The following is a 17,829-nucleotide window of genomic DNA, read 5'->3' as shown; positions in this document are numbered from 1 at the left end:
TGTATTTTACTTGAGTACGTTTTGACTCAAGTATTGTACTTAGTTACTTTATAAATCCTATCCGTTACTGAGTAAAAATAACAATTCAACCTACAGGGGAAAAATACACGCCAGCACCATAGACAGTAAACCAATGGCCAGAACCAACAGTGACAAATGATAATGTGATTAGCACTGGTGCGTGAACATAGAGGGCACGTGTGGACAAGCTAGGTTAGTGGGCGCGAAGTTTGTAGTGCTAGAATGGAGGTCGACAAAGCAGGCACGGCCAGCGGCCAGCGGTCCAGAAGACCCGGACCTAGAAATAATAGATGAAGCTCAAGCTGAAACATCGAAGTCTGTAGAACTAGATGCAGAAAAAAATCCTTGGCCACATTTGGAAGATTTCTTTTTGTTCAAGCGTAGGAAAGGTAACAGCATCATCATGCAGTGCAAGATGTGCCTCCCAGCAGTGAAGTACCTGTCTGCTTTCAACAACTCCACTTCAAATCTGCAGAAGCATGTTTTGGTAAGTATTTCTGCTGTCTCATTAGTAGTTTTATTTAATATAGCCAACCCAGGCTCACCCCATTTCGTGGGCATTTTTATGCTAGCACCTGCAACCATTGACAGTAGAAGAAACCCACAGCTAGCCAGCACATTCTAATTAGCTGCTATGCTAACATAATCAAACGTGACACATCATTAAGTACCAAATGAACTCGCTCCAGCCGACAATCCGCATGTTTATCGTACTTCAAACAGATACAAAACGCGTAATGTATATTTGCAGTCTGTTTAAGTCTTTAGAACATTGGCTAAATTTGCATAACAGCTAGCCCCTGGTACTTGAGTGTGTAAAGGCTAGCTGTTAGTTGCTAGTAGTCTTGAGTGGACTCGGGGAAATTAGCCTTGGTTAAGAGGGTCCCACACCTTTGATGTCCTTGCAGGGGCACTTGACGACATACACTGTCAGTATAGAATTAGGGGCAAAGTGGTGAGAACCACAACAGATAGTGGCTCAAACTTCGTTAAAGCTTTTAGTGTCTTCGGAGAACAGAGCCAGTCTGAGGATGCAGAATCAGATGCTGAGTCGGACAGAGATTCAATTGATGATGAGCCCACAGCCAACTACCTGGACACATTCAGCATCCTGGAGCAAGATAATGGCCTGGAGTACCAACTTCCTACACACCAAAGGTGTGCATGCCATCTTCTCAACTTAGTTGCCATAACAGATGCTGAGATAGCAGAAAAGAAGATGGACACATACAAGAGACTATCACGTGCAGCCTTTGGGAAATGTCAAGCCATGTGGAACAATACAGGTCGTTCATACATGGCAGCAGAAGTTGTGGAAGATCATTGCCGACTCCAGCTCATCCGACCAAATCAAACGCGGTGGAATTCAACATTCATGGCTGTGGAGAGAATCATACGGATCATACAAGAGAAAGGGGAGGAGGCAATCAGGAATATTTGTGAAGAATTCAAATTGAAAACGTAAGTTTTAATTTGCACTTCAACAGTATGAAAGTGTGAATGTGTGTTTACATACTTGAAACTTAACTTTTCCTGCTTGATTTCCTAACAATTGTTTGTATTCTATTTATGCCAGGCTGACTCAAGCAGAAATTGCTTTCCTGACTGATTACTGCTCGGTGATGAAACCTCTGGTAAAGGCCTTGAACATACTTCAGTCAGAGACCAACACACACTTAGGGTGGCTTCTTCCAGTGATATGTCAGCTACAAGCAAAACTCAAAAGGCAGGAGACCTCATCCAAGATGTGTCTACCACTCATCAAAGCCATTCAGGATGGTGTCCAAAAGCGTTTTGGTGAGATGATGATGGACCCAGAACTGATTGCGGCAGCAATACTTCTACCGAAGTTCAAGACCACCTGGACAGAGAGGCCTGATGTCATAGAAACAGGTATGATTGCATCTTATAATAAACTGCTTTTCAACAGTTTATTGGAGATCTACTTTGTTTTATACTCAATACAATGCGGTCAGTGCTATAAGGCATTATGCATTATGGTGCACTCTTGGTAAATTAATCAAGTCTTAATTGTCAGAAATGTGTTGTTTGTCACTCGACAGGTCTGGCTTATGTCAGACAACACCTTGACCAGATGGCAGAGGTAGAAGTGGAGCAAGTTGGACAACATTCCTCAGATGAAGATGATTTCTTCTCCTCAATAAAGTCCAGAAGGTACAGGGGAGTTGGAAGGGTACCTAGCCTGTATCCCAAACGATATGGATCTGCTAAACTCCTTTCCAAATTTAAAAAAACTCTCTCTGAAACTCAACACTGGCCTGCCTGCTTCAGCTGCCTGCGAGCGGCTTTTCAGTTGTGCTGGATTACTGTTCACTGCAAAGCGAGCAAGGATGAGCTCAACTAACTTTGAAAATCAGCTGCTGCTTAAACTGAACAAGAAGTTTGTAGACTAGGTTATAGGTGATTTAGGGTGTCACAAAACTAGTGGCCTTGATTTGCAATATTCCTCTCTGGAATATTGCTGCTCTTTTATGTTAGTTCCTTTAATTTTGTAACACTTGTGAGCATCATCATGTGGACATTACTTTGTAGTTTGTACCTCTCTGAGAGAGAGAGACAGAGAGAGAAAGTAGGCGTGCACAAGCCTGTTTAATGTTTTTACCACTAAATGGATGAGCTCAATTAACTTTGAAAATCAGCAGCTGCTTAAACTGAACAAGAAGTTTGTAGACTAGGTTACAGGTGATTCAGGGTGTCACAAAACTAGCGGCCTTGATTTGCAGTATAACAGCTGTTGCTGTTGGTGTTGACATGTATGTTGTTGTAATTACACTTACATTTGTGTAGGTATTCTTTGTTGTTATCGCACTTACACACACATGCCCTCTATAGCGCTCTTGCAGCTGTGGAGATGGCATTACCACATTCTCATTCTTTGACGGTTAACAAACACACACACACACACACACACACACACAAGCATGTCTCCTCTGGAATATTGCTGCTCCTTTACGTCAGTTTGACTTTGTAGCAACACTTATGAGCGTCATCATGTGGGCATTACTTTGTACTTTTTACCTGTGTGTGTGTGAGAGAGAGAGAGGGTGAGAGGGAGAGAGAGGGAGAGTGTGTGCATGTGAGAGAGAGCGTGAGAGAGAGAAAACGTGAGAGTAAGCATGTTTAATGTTGTACCACTAAATGGATGAGCTCAACTAACTTGAAGATGCTACTTAAACTGAACAAGAAGTTCAGTTGTTGTGAAGTTATTGTTATTGCGCTTACATTTGTTACACTTGTTCTTTAATTTAAAACAAAATAGTTATGGATTTCTGACCCCTTGTCCTATTTTTACTACCCTCACACCCCACACAAAGAAAGTAACTAAGTAACTTTTACTTAAAGTACATTTCAAATGAACTACTTTTTACTTTTACTTGAGTACATTTTCAGATGAGTACTTTTACTTCTACTTGAGTAATATTTCATCAAAGTATTGGTACTTTTACTTGAGTACAATATTTTTGTACTTTTTCCACCTCTGGCTATTCTACTTAAGCTAGTTAGCTAGTTAGCAAACAATACTCACGCACACTGTCACAGCCTCTCGCCCTTGACATCAAAGCGATCGCCCTTGACACCTGCTGACCCCCCCCTTCACCCCGGTACACCAGCTGGTCACGCCCTCTCTCCCTTGACATCAAAGCAATCAGCCTCTCGCCCTTGACATCAAAGCGATCGCCCTTGACACCTGCTGACCCCCCCCCCTTCACCCCGGTACACCAGCTGGCCATCAAAGCAATCGCCGCTTCCCTTGACATCAAAGCGATCGCCATCACCCTTAAAAAGCCTCCACTGCGGACCAGTCTTCGCTGGAACGTCGCCATTCATGGACTTCTGCCTGCCTGTCTACCTGCCACAGAGCCGACTCCTGCTCTACCCCTGAGATCGGTCACTTCAATAAAGACTTGATTTCCTCCCTTACCTGGTTGTTCCATCTGCTTTTGGGTTCTTTCCTGATACGTGACACACACACAGCACTTCAGCAGCACTTCGGGATCTCGCAGCTACGCAGACACAAGCACGTGCCTTGCAACGTGATAAGATGACTGGGTGGGAGTGGGGTCATAAAATACCTAATTACATATTGATATATTTATGAAATATATGGAGGCTCGTGAATAAAATTAATATTAAGTTTTTTTATCACATTAAAAAAAACTGATTGAAACTGACCAAGCTGATTGGGTGGGTGGTGGTTCCAAGTGGGTGGTGGCCGCCCACCCGTGGCTATGCGGCTGGTAAAGACACACATGCTCTTAGCTTGTATGACAAAGTATGTGGATTCATGGAGAAGAGCAAGCTCTGGCAGAGCAAATGTGAAACTGGAGATACAAGTTGTTTCCTGCAGCTGGAGACATACATTGCCACTGGTGAATGTGACAGAGCTACGATTGTGAAAATAGTACACACACATTTGTCCAAACTCAAGAATGGGTTCAACTCCTACTTCCCTGATATTGTCAGCAAGTCTTCCAAACTGGACTGGGTGCGTAATCCATTTGTGACGGACATTAACAGCAGCATTCCCGACAGACTGCAAGAAAACCTCATAGATGTGTCCTCAGATAGGAGCCTGAAGATGAGGTACTCAAGCACAGCACTGGTACAGTTCTGATGTGTTGTGGAGAAGGAATATCCTGAATTGGGGGAACATGCCCTGAATGAACTGTTGCCCTTTGGATCCACATACCTATGTGAGGTGACATTCCCCGCCATGACCCACATCAAGACTAAACACAGGAACAGGCTCAACTTGGAGAATAACCTGGTCACAGCTGTTGCAACAATCTCCCCCCAGACTCACAAAACTGATGAGTGAGAAACAGGCTCAAGTGTCCCATTGACTGTCACATTAATTGGTGAGTTTGAGCCTTACTTTTTTTTTAAAGTCTGTAAACAATGGCTATTATAAGCAATATGATTAGTTATGATTGAATATGATTAAAGTGTCACATTAATTGGGAGATTGGGTCTTTTTTATGAAAAGGTATAATTAAATTAATGATATATAGATGAAATAAAATACTTTATATGTATATAGAAATTATATACGTTAATGATATATGCTGGTGATCACAATTGATTGCGTAGTAGCGGGTACTTTAGGTTGGCTTGAAATGCTTTGGGGGTACAGTACTCAAAAAAAGGTTGGGAACCACTGGCTTATACGCTAACAAGTTATTTCTGTAAAAAACATGAAACAATGGCGGCGTTTCATTGAAGACTGCGGCATCACTAATACAGAATGTGCAGTCACTAAGAATCACATAGCGCACATAGGGATTAACTAAGAAATGGTCATTCCTTCGACAGCTTTAATGGTTTCACTCATGTCCTTTAAGAGCATTTACACCAAACACAACACACAAACACTGATGTCTGAAGGGGATACATCAAAATACAAAAACAAACATTGGCATACATACAGTTTTTATTTCCTATGTGGACTATTACAGTTTATAAAATAGCATCGCTGTTAAAAAAAAAACATGAAACACACACACACACAGAACGCAGATTATCTGAAATACAAGAGGGTTGACCTGATTTCCCTTTATGTGTACATTATTGTGTTTGACCTGAGTTCATCTCTCTAAATCAGTTACATTCGAGTGCAGACGGACTACATAAAACAATTGTCAAATACTCACTAAGTGTGTCTCTTTAACTAGCTTTAAATGGGTTTATAAGTGGGCAATTAACATGGCCAATAACGTCATGACCAATCAGGGCATGTCAGGAAGTTATCAGTCATGGAAAAGTACCCCCCCCCCCACAAAAAAAATTAACCTTCACAGTGATGGTTAACCACAATGACGGCTTGGAGATTACATATCGATTTGTCATTGCAAAAAGATATCTCCCATCTAGCTGGACAATTAGGAATCCATGGAGCAGCTCTATTTGGTGCAGGCATGGTAGCAACAAAAAAAAAAGACAACTTAAGGGAATTCGTATGGTGGATGAACAGGTGAGCTGACAGCAAAATACATTCACCAAGTCCTTAACAGCTCTGCTGCAACAAAAAAAAAAAAAAACCTGATGAAAATGTTAATAGCTATAAACAGAGTGAAGTATTGAACAAATTTAGAAGGGGCTTCATTTCGTGCATAGAGTGTGAGAGAACTGCTTATGAGTAGTCGACTCCCAAATTAGGAAGGAGACATTATGTGCATGTGTCTCTGTGGTTTCCGCAGAGCTGTAAAACGAGTGCTAGGTCCCCTCTTTGCTCCAGCCATCCCCAGTCACCATCATTCTGTACAATGTACAACATAGTGGCTCCATAGTGGGCCTTTCACTCCAGGCACTGGCTCCTCAGCAGGTAGATGAAGCCCAGAGTCACATTATTGATCCTGAGGTCATTTCTTGGGGAGAAGAAGCACAGCTCCACCTTTTCTTTGCTCTTCAGGTAGACGATGCTGTGGAGCTCCCTGCAGACATGACCGTCACCCTGCAGGGTGAAGTTGCTCAAAGTTTTCTGCCCCATCAGTTGCAGCTCCAGAACCCCACTCCCCTCTATTCCTTCATCCAGGCCTTTACAACACACTCGCATGTGCCAAATATATGGTCCGGTGCAGCTGACTGAGATCGTACGGTTGTTGTCTCCCAGATCTATTCCATTGTTTTCGTAGCTAGAGAATGTAAGTGTTTCCTTGTCTGAGAAAGCTGGAGGAGGAGGATGGATGTCAAAGTGAGAGAGGGAGGGGGAGTTGAGGAAAAGGTGGTAGTGAGAAGAAGAAGAAGAAATGACTAACATTTGTTGAATTTATGGTGCAATGTGACCAAATTTTGAACGCAGAGACAGAAATCTTGTGGTTTATCTTGTTACAAATATCACAGTGCCTTTCTGTATTCTTGAAGGCTACAGAAAACAGAAAAGGGGAAAAAAACAGCATCAAATACTTAAGGTCTTCCTGTGATGACTCACCTCCAATTAAATCAAACTGTATGTAGATGTCCTTGTCCTGGTAGAGAAAGACATGAGGAAACAGATGAAGATTACATTGGCTTGACCTACAGAACAGGTCTGGGACCTTGTAATTTTGCTTAATCATAAATCAACGGTGAAGCCCAAATCTTGAGAAGGACTTCTCCACCAACTGAACAGCCAAGCACTACCTCTCCCTATGATGCCACGCTTCAGGAGTGTTACTCTGTACAGTATGTGCATATCCTTGTCTGGTCTCTCTCTCTCTCTCTCTCTCTCTCTCTCTCTCTCTCACACACACACTTGCCCCCCCTTGTTACTTGTGAGGACCCTCAGTGACTACATTCATACCCTAATCCTAAAATTAACCATCCATGCCTTAAGCCTTACCCATTACCCCAACCTTAACCTAATCCTAATCTAAACCCACATTTTAACCTTGAAATAGCCCCTTGAAGAAGTGAGGACCAACAAAAATGTTACAATTTCATTTAGCAGACACACATCTGAGAGTTAATACAAACACAAGCAACACAAGTCAGGAGGCGACAACGCAAGTGCCAAAAAATTAGGTTCAAGTCCGATAGGACATGGGTGTGAACAGGCAGTGCACAAAGGCAATGCATAGGGTGCATAGACGCGTTTTGTTTTGGGTTTGTTTTTGTTTTTTTAATAGTAATACCATCAGGTGTGGAGCTGCTCGAGTAAGAGCTGGGTCTTCAGCTTCTTAAAAGACGGAGAGGGTCTCAGCGGATCGAATGAGGTTTGGTGACTCGTTCCACCAACGGGAGACTACAGAAGAGAAGAAGAGTCTGGCTCGTGACTTAGGGCCCCCGTTGCGGCGGAAGTGCCAGGCGCCTTTCATTGGCGGAGCGTAGCGGGCGGGACCTGAGTGTAGCCCTGAATGAGGGGGTTCAGGTAGGCGGGGGGCGTTTTTTGTTGCCGTTTTGCAAGCGAGCGTCAAGGCTTTGAAAACATCTTCGTTTAAAAACTCAAACCGGTCCTCACACATATAGTTCAACAAGAGCAAACACACCCAATTTCATTTTCTCACCAAGTCAACTTAAAATTCACTTGTCTTGGCCCAGGGGTAGGGGTACTGCCAACCGAAAGTGTAACGTCATTTTATATATATATGTTTTTTTATCAATTTACCATATTTTACAGAAAGACGCATAAAGATGAGTGAATACGTTCCCTCAACAAATAATTTCTTCAATGAATAATCAAAAATATTACTTTTAACCCGTCGTGTCACTGTCATTACTAGCCCTATAGTGATGTTTTTGTTTTGTTTTTTTTTTCGTTTTCATTTTGGCGTAACGCTGCTGCGTCTAAAATGGCAGGCTATTCCCACCTCCACTAGAGGGTGCTGCAGCCCCCCGCGTCCCTGTACTCTTGCCCATTTGAGCTAACTTCACGTACTGCCATTTAAGTGACGCGTTCGCTGCGATAGCCTATACATTTACTCTTTTGTGGGTGTCCGGATGGTGTGGCGGTCTATTCCGCTGCCTACCAACGCGGGGATCGCCTGTTCGAATCCCCGTGTTACCTCCGGCTTGGTCGGGCGTCCACACAAATTGGCCGTGTCTGCGGGTGGGAAGCCCGATGTGGGTAAGAGTGGGGTGATTGGCCAAGTACAATTGGGGAGAAAATTGAGAACCCCCCCCCCCTCCAAAAAAAATAATTCTCGTTTAGCAGACACTTCTGCCAAAAGTGATTTAGAAAAGAAAGCCAGAAGTTAGCAGATAAATTCAGGTGTGGCCAACTGGCACCGCAGAGCACTAAACAGTAATCGCATCATAGCCAGGAGTCCATATCAAGTCAAGTCTAATCGGGCTATACAAATAAAATTGACTTGACTTAATAGTGTTGAGTGAGCCTGTGTGCCTCGGATCACCAAGAGGGAGCGATACAAAACAGATGGACAGTGCCACACATATCAGTGTCACAGCCACAGATAGATAGATAGATAGATAGATAGATAGATAGATAGATAGATAGATAGATAGATAGATAGATAGATAGATAGATAGATATCATCGCTACTGGTATACCAACGATCGACGTCCGTCCGCCGGGGGAAGTCGTCCGCATTCAGCGAGCGCGGAGCTTCGGGAGGGACGGACATGGAGCGCCGCCCAGTGACTGCTGGAACAGGTTCCAGCATCCCCGCGATTCAGTCCGTCCTAAAGTGACAGTCTCGTGGTGTGACAAATGAAATATTAACGAGTGAAATTACAGATTGAATATTCCAATTCTGTTGGAACTGGCGCTCGATTCGACCCGACAAAGCCTGGCGAAAAGATCAAACCATCCATCCACTATCCGAACCGCTTATCCTGCTGTCATGGTCGCGGGGGATGCTGGAGCCTATCCCAGCCGTCAGACGTTGAGAAATAAAAGTCGCTCTCGCTCTCTCTCTCGCCCTCTCGCTCTCTCTCTCTCGCTCTTTTTTTTTCATTTCAAAAACAGACGGCGGTGATCGTTTGTTGCTTTAAATGATTGTAACATGTTCAAATGTTAAGTGGCAAGGGTCTGAAATGGGTGACCCCCCCCCAACTCTTCGCGTTTTGAATAGAGAGAGGGAGAGTAAAATCCAGTGAGCCACAAAGTGTGAAAGCACACAGGAAGACAAAACGAGAACAACACTAACACAGACGCATGAGTAATGATTATTACTTTTATTTATTTAATATTACTCACCTGCCGTGTGAGCCAGCAGAAGTAGAGGGTGACGGCCAGACACGCGGCCAATATCAGGCTCTGAACGGTGACGACGGCCGCGAGCCTCCCATCGCGGCGCCGCGTCTCCCGGGGCGACATCACGTCACCTTCTCCATGCATCGCACTTTCCGTCTGAACTCGGGGAGGCCTCTGCAGCGAGATTTTCACACGAGTGGGCACAAGAAAGGAGGAGAGTAACTGGAAAAGAAAACCGCCGGTATCGAGACATTTTTTTTAAAAAATACGTGTGACCCGTGTAGCTCTCTTGTGTTTCTACGCGCGGGTCATTTGTAGAGACGCGCTAAGCGTGACAGCGACGTTAGCAAGTACAGGAAGCCGGGGCCCGGGAGAAGAGTAGTATTTGATCATCGTCATCCTCCGAGAAGGAGAGCGTCTGTCTCACTTTGACATTTCGACAAACAGCACTGGTTGACGAGTCAACTGAAACCGTCCCGCTGCCATAGCAACACACGGTGGACCTTTTTTTTTTAAACCCAGATTTACTAGAAAGGCATAAACATGGCCGCGGGAACGTATTTTGAGCGGGGGGGGGCTGAGAAAAAAAGGGGGGGTCGAGTTTGCCGGGATTGACGTTATGACTGTGCATAGCCTAGACACTTAAGTAAAACATTGATAAATGACTAGAATGCGAGATTAGTTGCTGCTGAGGGACAAATAGACTCTCTCTCACACACACACACACACACACACACACACACACACACACACACACACACACACACACACACACACACACACACACACACACAGTGGGGCCAGGCCTAACGTTATGGGCGCTGCTTTTCTATGCGGAGTGCTTGTACGCTGACCGTGATGCTGAACATCAACTCCCATTTATGCATGACACATAAAAGCACATCACCACACAAATGCAGACTGCTCGGTGGCAGCATAACCCCCCCCCCACATAAACACAGGTAATATGTATGCCTACAGCCAAAGCACAATCTCCAAAACACAACTGCAGGCTGCGCGGCGGCAGCATATAGCCTAAAAATCAACCTATAATAACACATGGGCCTATCAACCACATGTCATCTCCAAACACAACTGCAGGCTGCGTGGCGACAACATATAAAAATCAACCCACACATATAGACCCATCAGCCACAATCTCCAATCAAGAAATATGCAATTGTCTTGCCTTACTGTCGGCCTGCATGCAGAACTCAAAACGTGGCCTTTCTCTCCAGGTTGGCGCTGATAAAGTCCCTCATGAGGGCATCAGTGTCCAAACTGTCCAATAATTCTCCATGAACATGCATCAGAGCAAGGTGGGTCAGTCTTTTTTGCACCATAGTTGTGCGTAACCATGTCTTCAGATGGCGGAGAGCAGAAAATGTCCTCTCCGATGAAGCAGCTGAGATGAGGAGACTTAGGCATGGTTTGATGAGGTTTTCAACTTCATTGAAAAGAGCCCTTGTTTGGGGATGGAGTTTATACATGGTTGTTGCGATGTCTTTTACTGTCTTGGGAGAATCACTGCAGAGGTCTCCCATCATTTTCAGCTGGATCTCCCGTCGGGCTTTGTCAAAGTGCAAGGGAAGGTGAAGGGAATCTATATCCACTATTTGTTCCTTGTTGGTTGCCTTAATAAGCACCTTTTCTCTGACAGCTGCTGTTTTCATACCATCTTGATCAAATCTCCTCTTTACTTCTGCTGTGACCAAGTCCACAGCTTCATAGAACTCTCGTCTCCATGAGAGTTGCGCATCTTGTGCGTCTGCCTCTGGCTCCGCTGTGTGTCGATAACGGGCTGGGGTTTTTGTCACCCTGTGCTCACCTGGCATTTTAAGTCCCGCTGTGGGTAGTTTGTTGTAGCATGTTATCCACCACCCGAAGGGCCTCCGTGCACCTTCCAAGCAATTTGGCACACTCAAGGGCGCCCGGTGCGCTGGCTTTGGTATGCTGCAAACTCCTGGCCACTGACTCACACGGCTCGAATATTGCTTCACAACAGAGGAGGCCATAGTCGGTTTTAGCCGTCATTGCTTGCTTGAGCAGGCCTCCGATCTTAGCTCTGGTCTCTCCCCTCACATTTATGCCATCCTTAAGCTGCTCCAGTGTTTTGATGATTTCTCTGTAGGCACCACACACGTTTAATAGCTATTGTTCGTATGCACCATCTTGTTGGACATATAGCCAGTATGGTAACTATCTCATTGCAGCCAAACATGGACTCATAGAGCTCCTTGCGTTTTGCTGATTCACGGATTACCACCGCTATGCCCTGAACAAAGTTCATTGAATCAGCGATGAGACCCACCTCACACACAGCCTCCTGAAGAACTAGGTCAAGTGAATGGTTGGCACAGTGGATGAAGAGGGACTCAGGGCATGTTTCTTTTAGCTGTACCTGAACACCTGAAAACCGTCCTGACATGTTAGAAGCACCATCAAAACAATATCCATGGAGACGCTGAATTGGGATGTTCAGCCTGAGAAATACATCTTTGATGCACTTGAACAGGGTCTCTCCGCTGCTGTCGGGGGCATCGTAAAATCCAACGAATTCAGAATGAATCTCCAGTTTCTCATCCACATACTGCAGCGTCAATGAGAACTGCTCTATTGTACTGGAGTTGGTGGTACCATCAGCTGTGAGTCCATAGTACGGACTATTTCTGGCACGGGATACAATCTCACGTTGAATAGCACAGGTATACTGTTGAATGACTTCATTCTGGATTGTGTCCGAGAGCCAGTTATCTCTCCTCTCAATCCACTGTCTCTGTCCTGAGAGGTTGTAAGTACGTTCAAGCATCAGTTCATACACTTCATACAAAATGCCATCACGAGTGCTGTCACCCCGAAAAGCCACCCCCTTCTTTCCCAGGAAGAGCACTGACCTGAACATCAGCTCCAAAACATGCCTTGCTGTGTCTTGAGTTCGGCGGGTAGTGTCAGATAAAAGGGCAGTAATTGGGGTGTTTTGTAGAGCAGCGAATTTTTTGAATGGCATCGCTATGAAGTTTAGACTTTTTATGCTTATTGAATTTTTCTATGGCTTTCCACCAGTTTGTGAAGCCTCCCTTGACAAAACTGTTGCCAAACCTTACACTATCTTCACTGATGAAACGTTTCTCCACTGCTTTCACACAGCTAAAGCAGACAACGCCATCACCTTCCTCAATATAATGCAGCCACCTCAATTTGTTGAACCAGTTTGTATTGAATGAACGAGAAAACGTCTCTTTTTCAAACTGCGTTTCAGGAAAACTGAAGTTGGTTGGTTGGTGTGGAGTGATTGCCTCGACTGAAACCACGTTAACGCTACCATGTTGTCCTGCTACTGCCGCGACGTTAGCTTGAACTAGCGCGGCTCCTGGGCCCGGGGCAGGTGTGGCGGTTGCTTCGGAGGTGCTGCAGCTGCTGCTGGTAGGCCTACTCGGCTTAGGCTCCAAGTCTGCCTCCTCCTCCGCTTGATCCGCCAACTCGAGGCTCAATCTCTTTTTGTCTTTTTTGGGGCTTCCCAAAAAACTCAGAAATGCGTTTTTGCGCCATTTGGACCGGTGTTCAGACACTTGACCTGACTTGAGTCACTGACGGGTGCCGTCATGGGACAGTTGTTGCTTGTTGTCATTGTGGCGTAGGCCACTTATTTTTGACAGTCAAGTCATTAATGTTTCCAATGAATTTTATAATTAGACGAATGAATAAAATGAATTTGATTTTTTTTTTGTTAAAACATTTTATTTATTTTTAACCCCCCCCCCCCAAAAGAAATTTCTTGGGCTCCACGCCAGGGGGTGCTGCAGCACCCTCAGCACCCCTACTTCCCGCGACTATGGGCATAAACTACTACTTTTCTCATAAAAAAACCCAGATCTAACTTGGCCCATGTCCTTCTTTTAAATTATAAGAACGTGCCGTGTTTTCCCAGTCCATCTTAGTTCTGTTTCAATGTTTGCACTTGGTTTTAAAATGTGTTTTGGGCAATGGGATCACAAGTGGACAGCGAGGCACATCGCCGTCTCCAAATGCGTGCTGCTGACCACTTGTGATCAGATTTCCTTATTCCGAAGAAGATTTCCTGTTACGTCCTTGTCGGGGACGCATCTGGACGCATTAGCGTTTACACCACAAAAGATATGTGGTCAAATGCATCCCAGACCACCTCGGCAAGTGGTTTGAGTAACCGGTTCACAAAACGTTTTGTGGTTGTTTACACTTGCATTTAGCGCTGTTCACTTATGATCTGATCGCAAAAAACGCATTTTAAAACCAAGTGTAAACGGAATCTAAATGGGGTTGCACCATGAGATCACATCATGTTCCCTTTAGGTTTATTACAGTCATGTTTTGATTGATCTGTGATTATCAGTCCGGTCCTGCTGGTTTTCCTTCTCGATCGGATGACCGCATACCTGACACAACACTGTCTGGCGGAACAGAAAACCATGCCGGTGGTATCGGAGGACCACAAGCTATTGTGATAGAGGTTAACAGACAAGGAAACCTCAGCTGAGAGAGCCCAGACAGCTAATCCCTTCTTGTAATAGTCAGTTGTGGCTATGTCTACATTAAGATTTCTGCATGGGTTGAAAAAAAAATTCAAACTGACTGGCTGAGAGCTGCATCACAATCTTGAAGGACAAAAGTCTTTGAGGGGCTTTTCAGAGGCTCACACAGCATGTAGATCAGTGATGCTCTACCATGTGCTATGGAGAGAGCCATGTTTTCATTTCAACCCAACCGATTACTGCCTTCAACCAGATAGGGGATAACTAATCAGTGAAATCAGCTGGGGCAGAGAACTTGTACTGTAGAGAACAATGGCTCTCTGGGGCATATCTGAATATCACTGATGACAATGTTGAACTGATAATTATTAGTTAGATGTCAACGCTCATCTGTTATCCCAGATAGCAAAGAATCTTGGACCCAAATATGGCCCATATCTGCAGTTATCTTATGGCCCACATTTGGCCTTGAATGACAGTGCTGACTCAGGGTACGTCACCTCAGCCACAGAGCCACCTTATCTGGCCCACATAGTATGTGCTGTAATCCAGGTCAAGCCCAGTTCATTACATTTGGACGATGTCCAGTGCCGTAACTGAGTCGTAAGTACCAAAAGTGCGCCAGATTAGGCCCAAATGTGTCTGCTATTTGGGATATCAGACACGGCTCACGCTGTTCATTTAACACACAATCGACTCGGTCTCAACAAAGGACCTCCTAAAGTATTTTTAAACTTTTCTATACTCAACAACATTATCCAAAGGAGTTGAATCAAGTGCAACTGGACTTGGTATATATCCGTGAAGATGTTTCGCCTCTCATCCAAGAGGCTTCCTCAGTTCGTACCTTTCCGACTAGACCAAGCTAGTCTGACTGGCTGGTGATGAAACTCAGAATTTATCCTCTAGGAGTCATTGTCAGAGCTATTGATATGCGTGGCTCTTTTGTGTACCGATGTTATGGCCGCGCCCGTCGCCATCGGAGCTATTGATTTGCATTTGTTTAGCAGCGACGGTCGTTGGGGGTGTTAGTTTCGACTTCATTGTTCAGTGGTCATGAGAGTCGTTGGCGCCGTTAGTGACCGACTGTTGTTCTTGGAGGCTAGGCTTCTTGAGTCTCCTGGGTAGAGATGAAGGACGGCATTGTAAGTGGAAATAGGTGGTGACGCAGACCTCCTCCTCTGTTGAGGGATGGTTTTTTTTTTTTTAGCTATGACAACGACTCCTAGAGGATAAATTCTGAGTCTCATCACCAGCCAGTCAGACTAGCTTGGTCTAGTCAGAAAGGCATGAACTGAGGAAGCCTCTTGGATGAGAGGCGAAACGTCTTCACGGATATACAGTGCAGCCGGAAAGTATTCACACCCCTTCACTTTCCCCACATTTTGTTGTGTTACAACCTTATTCCAAAATGGATTAAATTCCTTTTTTTCTCATCAATCTACATACAATACCCCATAATGACAAAGCAAAAAAGGTTTTGTAGAAATTTTTGCAAATTTATTAAAAATAAAAAACTGAAATATTGCATGTACACAAGTATTCACACCCTTTACTCAGTACTTGGTTGAGGCACCTTTGGCAGCGATTACAGCCTCAAGTCTTCTTGGGTATGAAGCTACAAGCTTGGCACACCTCTATTTGGGGTATTTCTCCCATTCTTCTCTGCAGATCCTCTCAAGCTCTATAAGATTAGATGGGGAGCGTCGCAGCACAGCTATTTTCAGGTCTTTCCAGAGATGTTCAATGGGGTTCAAGTCTGGGCTCTGGCTCTGCTCTATTGAGCAGAGGCTTCCGTCTGGCCACTCTACCATAAAGGGCTGATTGGTGGAGTGCTGCAGAGATGGTTGTTCTTCTGGAAGGTTCTCCCATCTCCACAGAGGAACGCTGGAGCTCTGTCAGAGTGACCGTCGGGTTCTTGGTCACCTCCCTGACCAAGGCTCTTCTCCCCCGATTGCTCAGTTTGGCTGGGCAGCCAGCTCTAGGAAGAGTCCTGGTGGATCCAAACTTCTTCCATTTACGAATGATGGAGACCACTGTGCTCTTCGGGACCTTCAAAGCTGTAGAATTTTTTTTGTACCCTTCCCCAGATCTGTGCCTCGATACAATCCTGCCTCGGAGGTCCACAGACAATTCCTTTGACTTCATGGCTTGGTTTCTGCTCTAAAATGCACTGTCAACAGTGCGACCTTATATAGACAGGTGTGTGCCTTTCCAAATCATGTCCAATCAATTGAATTTACTACGGGTGGACTCCAATCAAGATGTAGAAACATCTCAAGGATGATCAGTGGAAACAGGATGAACCTGAGCTCAATTTTGAGTGTCATAGCAAAGGGTGTGAATACTTATGTACATGCAATATTTCAATTTTTTATTTTTAATAAATTTGCAAAAATTCCTACAAAACCTTTTTCACTTTGTCATTATGGGGCATTGTGTGTAGATTGATGAGAAAAAAGGAATTTAATCAATTTTGGAATAAGGCTGTAACATAACAAAATGTGGGGAAAGTGAAGGGGTGTGAATACTTTCCGGATGCACTGTATACCAAGTCCAGTTGCACTTGATCCAACAAGAGATGTTATACTTGCATGTGGGAATGAGGGCCTTGTTGAACAGTTTCACGGTGATGAGTCTTTGGTGGATGTAAAGGAACACAACACACGTGCATACAAGCATGCGTGCATACACTAAGTAGACCATGTTTCTATTTTGAAACCATACATTTATTGCAACTGTCAACTGATAGGACTTTGAAATATGGTGGAATGGTTGGGTGATAAGGATGACCTCTTGTGGTAAATGATGATCTGTATCAGAAGTACACGACAACAGGGGAATTCCAGTAGCAGCGCCACAGTCACCTATATTGAGAGGACTGATCACAGACCCATCCTGATGATCAAATATCAGCCCTGGTAACACAGAGTAATTTTCAATTTAAGAGACTCATACGAGACAAGATAATGTTTAAGTTAATGTTTTGGATTTGATGGCCAGAAAAAGAGATGAGAAAAGCCCAGGTTGGGGCTTGAGCAACAAACAAACACAAGGCCACATCACATCACATTAATCATCAAACAACAACCCACACACATCCTTCCCCGCAACTCGTGTGTGTGTGTGTGTGTGTGTGTGTGTGTGTGTGTGTGTGTGTGTGTGTGTGTGTGTGCGCGCGCGCGCGACCGAGAGAGAGAAGGGTTGGGAAAGGTAGATGGTTAAATATCTAGACGTCTTATGCAACATTTTTTTTTTAATGGGAAATTAAAGTTCAAAATTTCAGGATGAGTTTCTAGTGAGAATTACATCACTAACGCTGACATTTTATGCTTGGCTACATATAAAATTTAAAAAAAATAACACTTTTGTAGCATATCACAGCTAACATTAGTCTGTCTTTCCCAGTCTCTGATTTCAATGTTCAGTGAAATAAAATCATTTGGAAATCATTAGAGACTACAGGGCAGCTGGGCTTCGCTGGGAGAGACCGAGTTAAAACTTGAGATCTTGGTGACGATGTGGGCATGTTCCAAAACCGCACCGGCCCAGTATTTCAGTGAGGTCAACTAGGGCAACATAAATAAAACAGCAGCAGAGGATTCCTGTACTAACAAGCTCACCAGACAATCAAATTTGCAACCCCTA

General features: G+C 44.4%; 1 protein-coding gene across 1 annotated transcript; it reads left to right on the top strand.

Moving 5' to 3' along the window:
* The first annotated feature begins 292 nt into the window (after window positions 1-292).
* LOC130110769 (uncharacterized) lies at window positions 293-2,465 on the top strand. Its single transcript, XM_056277950.1, has 4 exons — window positions 293-508; window positions 1,040-1,482; window positions 1,598-1,914; window positions 2,085-2,465. Exons 1-4 carry the CDS (start codon window positions 425-427, stop codon window positions 2,384-2,386), a joined length of 1,146 nt encoding a protein of 381 aa, XP_056133925.1. The 5' UTR covers window positions 293-424; the 3' UTR covers window positions 2,387-2,465.
* Window positions 2,466-17,829: the final 15,364 nt, after the last annotated feature.

Source organism: Lampris incognitus, chromosome 3 (assembly GCF_029633865.1).
Source record: "Lampris incognitus isolate fLamInc1 chromosome 3, fLamInc1.hap2, whole genome shotgun sequence".
In the NCBI taxonomy this organism is placed as follows: Eukaryota; Metazoa; Chordata; class Actinopteri; order Lampriformes; family Lampridae; genus Lampris; species Lampris incognitus.
This window is presented reverse-complemented; position numbering and strand designations above follow the sequence as displayed.

Excerpts from the sequence above, each read along its gene's own strand:
- LOC130110769 (XM_056277950.1), top strand. The coding sequence starts at position 425 with ATGCAGTGCAAGATGTGCCTCCCAGCAGTGAAGTACCTGTCTGCTTTC. Across the intron at positions 509-1,039 it reads ATCTGCAGAAGCATGTTTTG|AGCCAGTCTGAGGATGCAGA; the intron begins GTAAGTATTTCT and ends TTCGGAGAACAG. Across the intron at positions 1,483-1,597 it reads GAAGAATTCAAATTGAAAAC|GCTGACTCAAGCAGAAATTG; the intron begins GTAAGTTTTAAT and ends TATTTATGCCAG.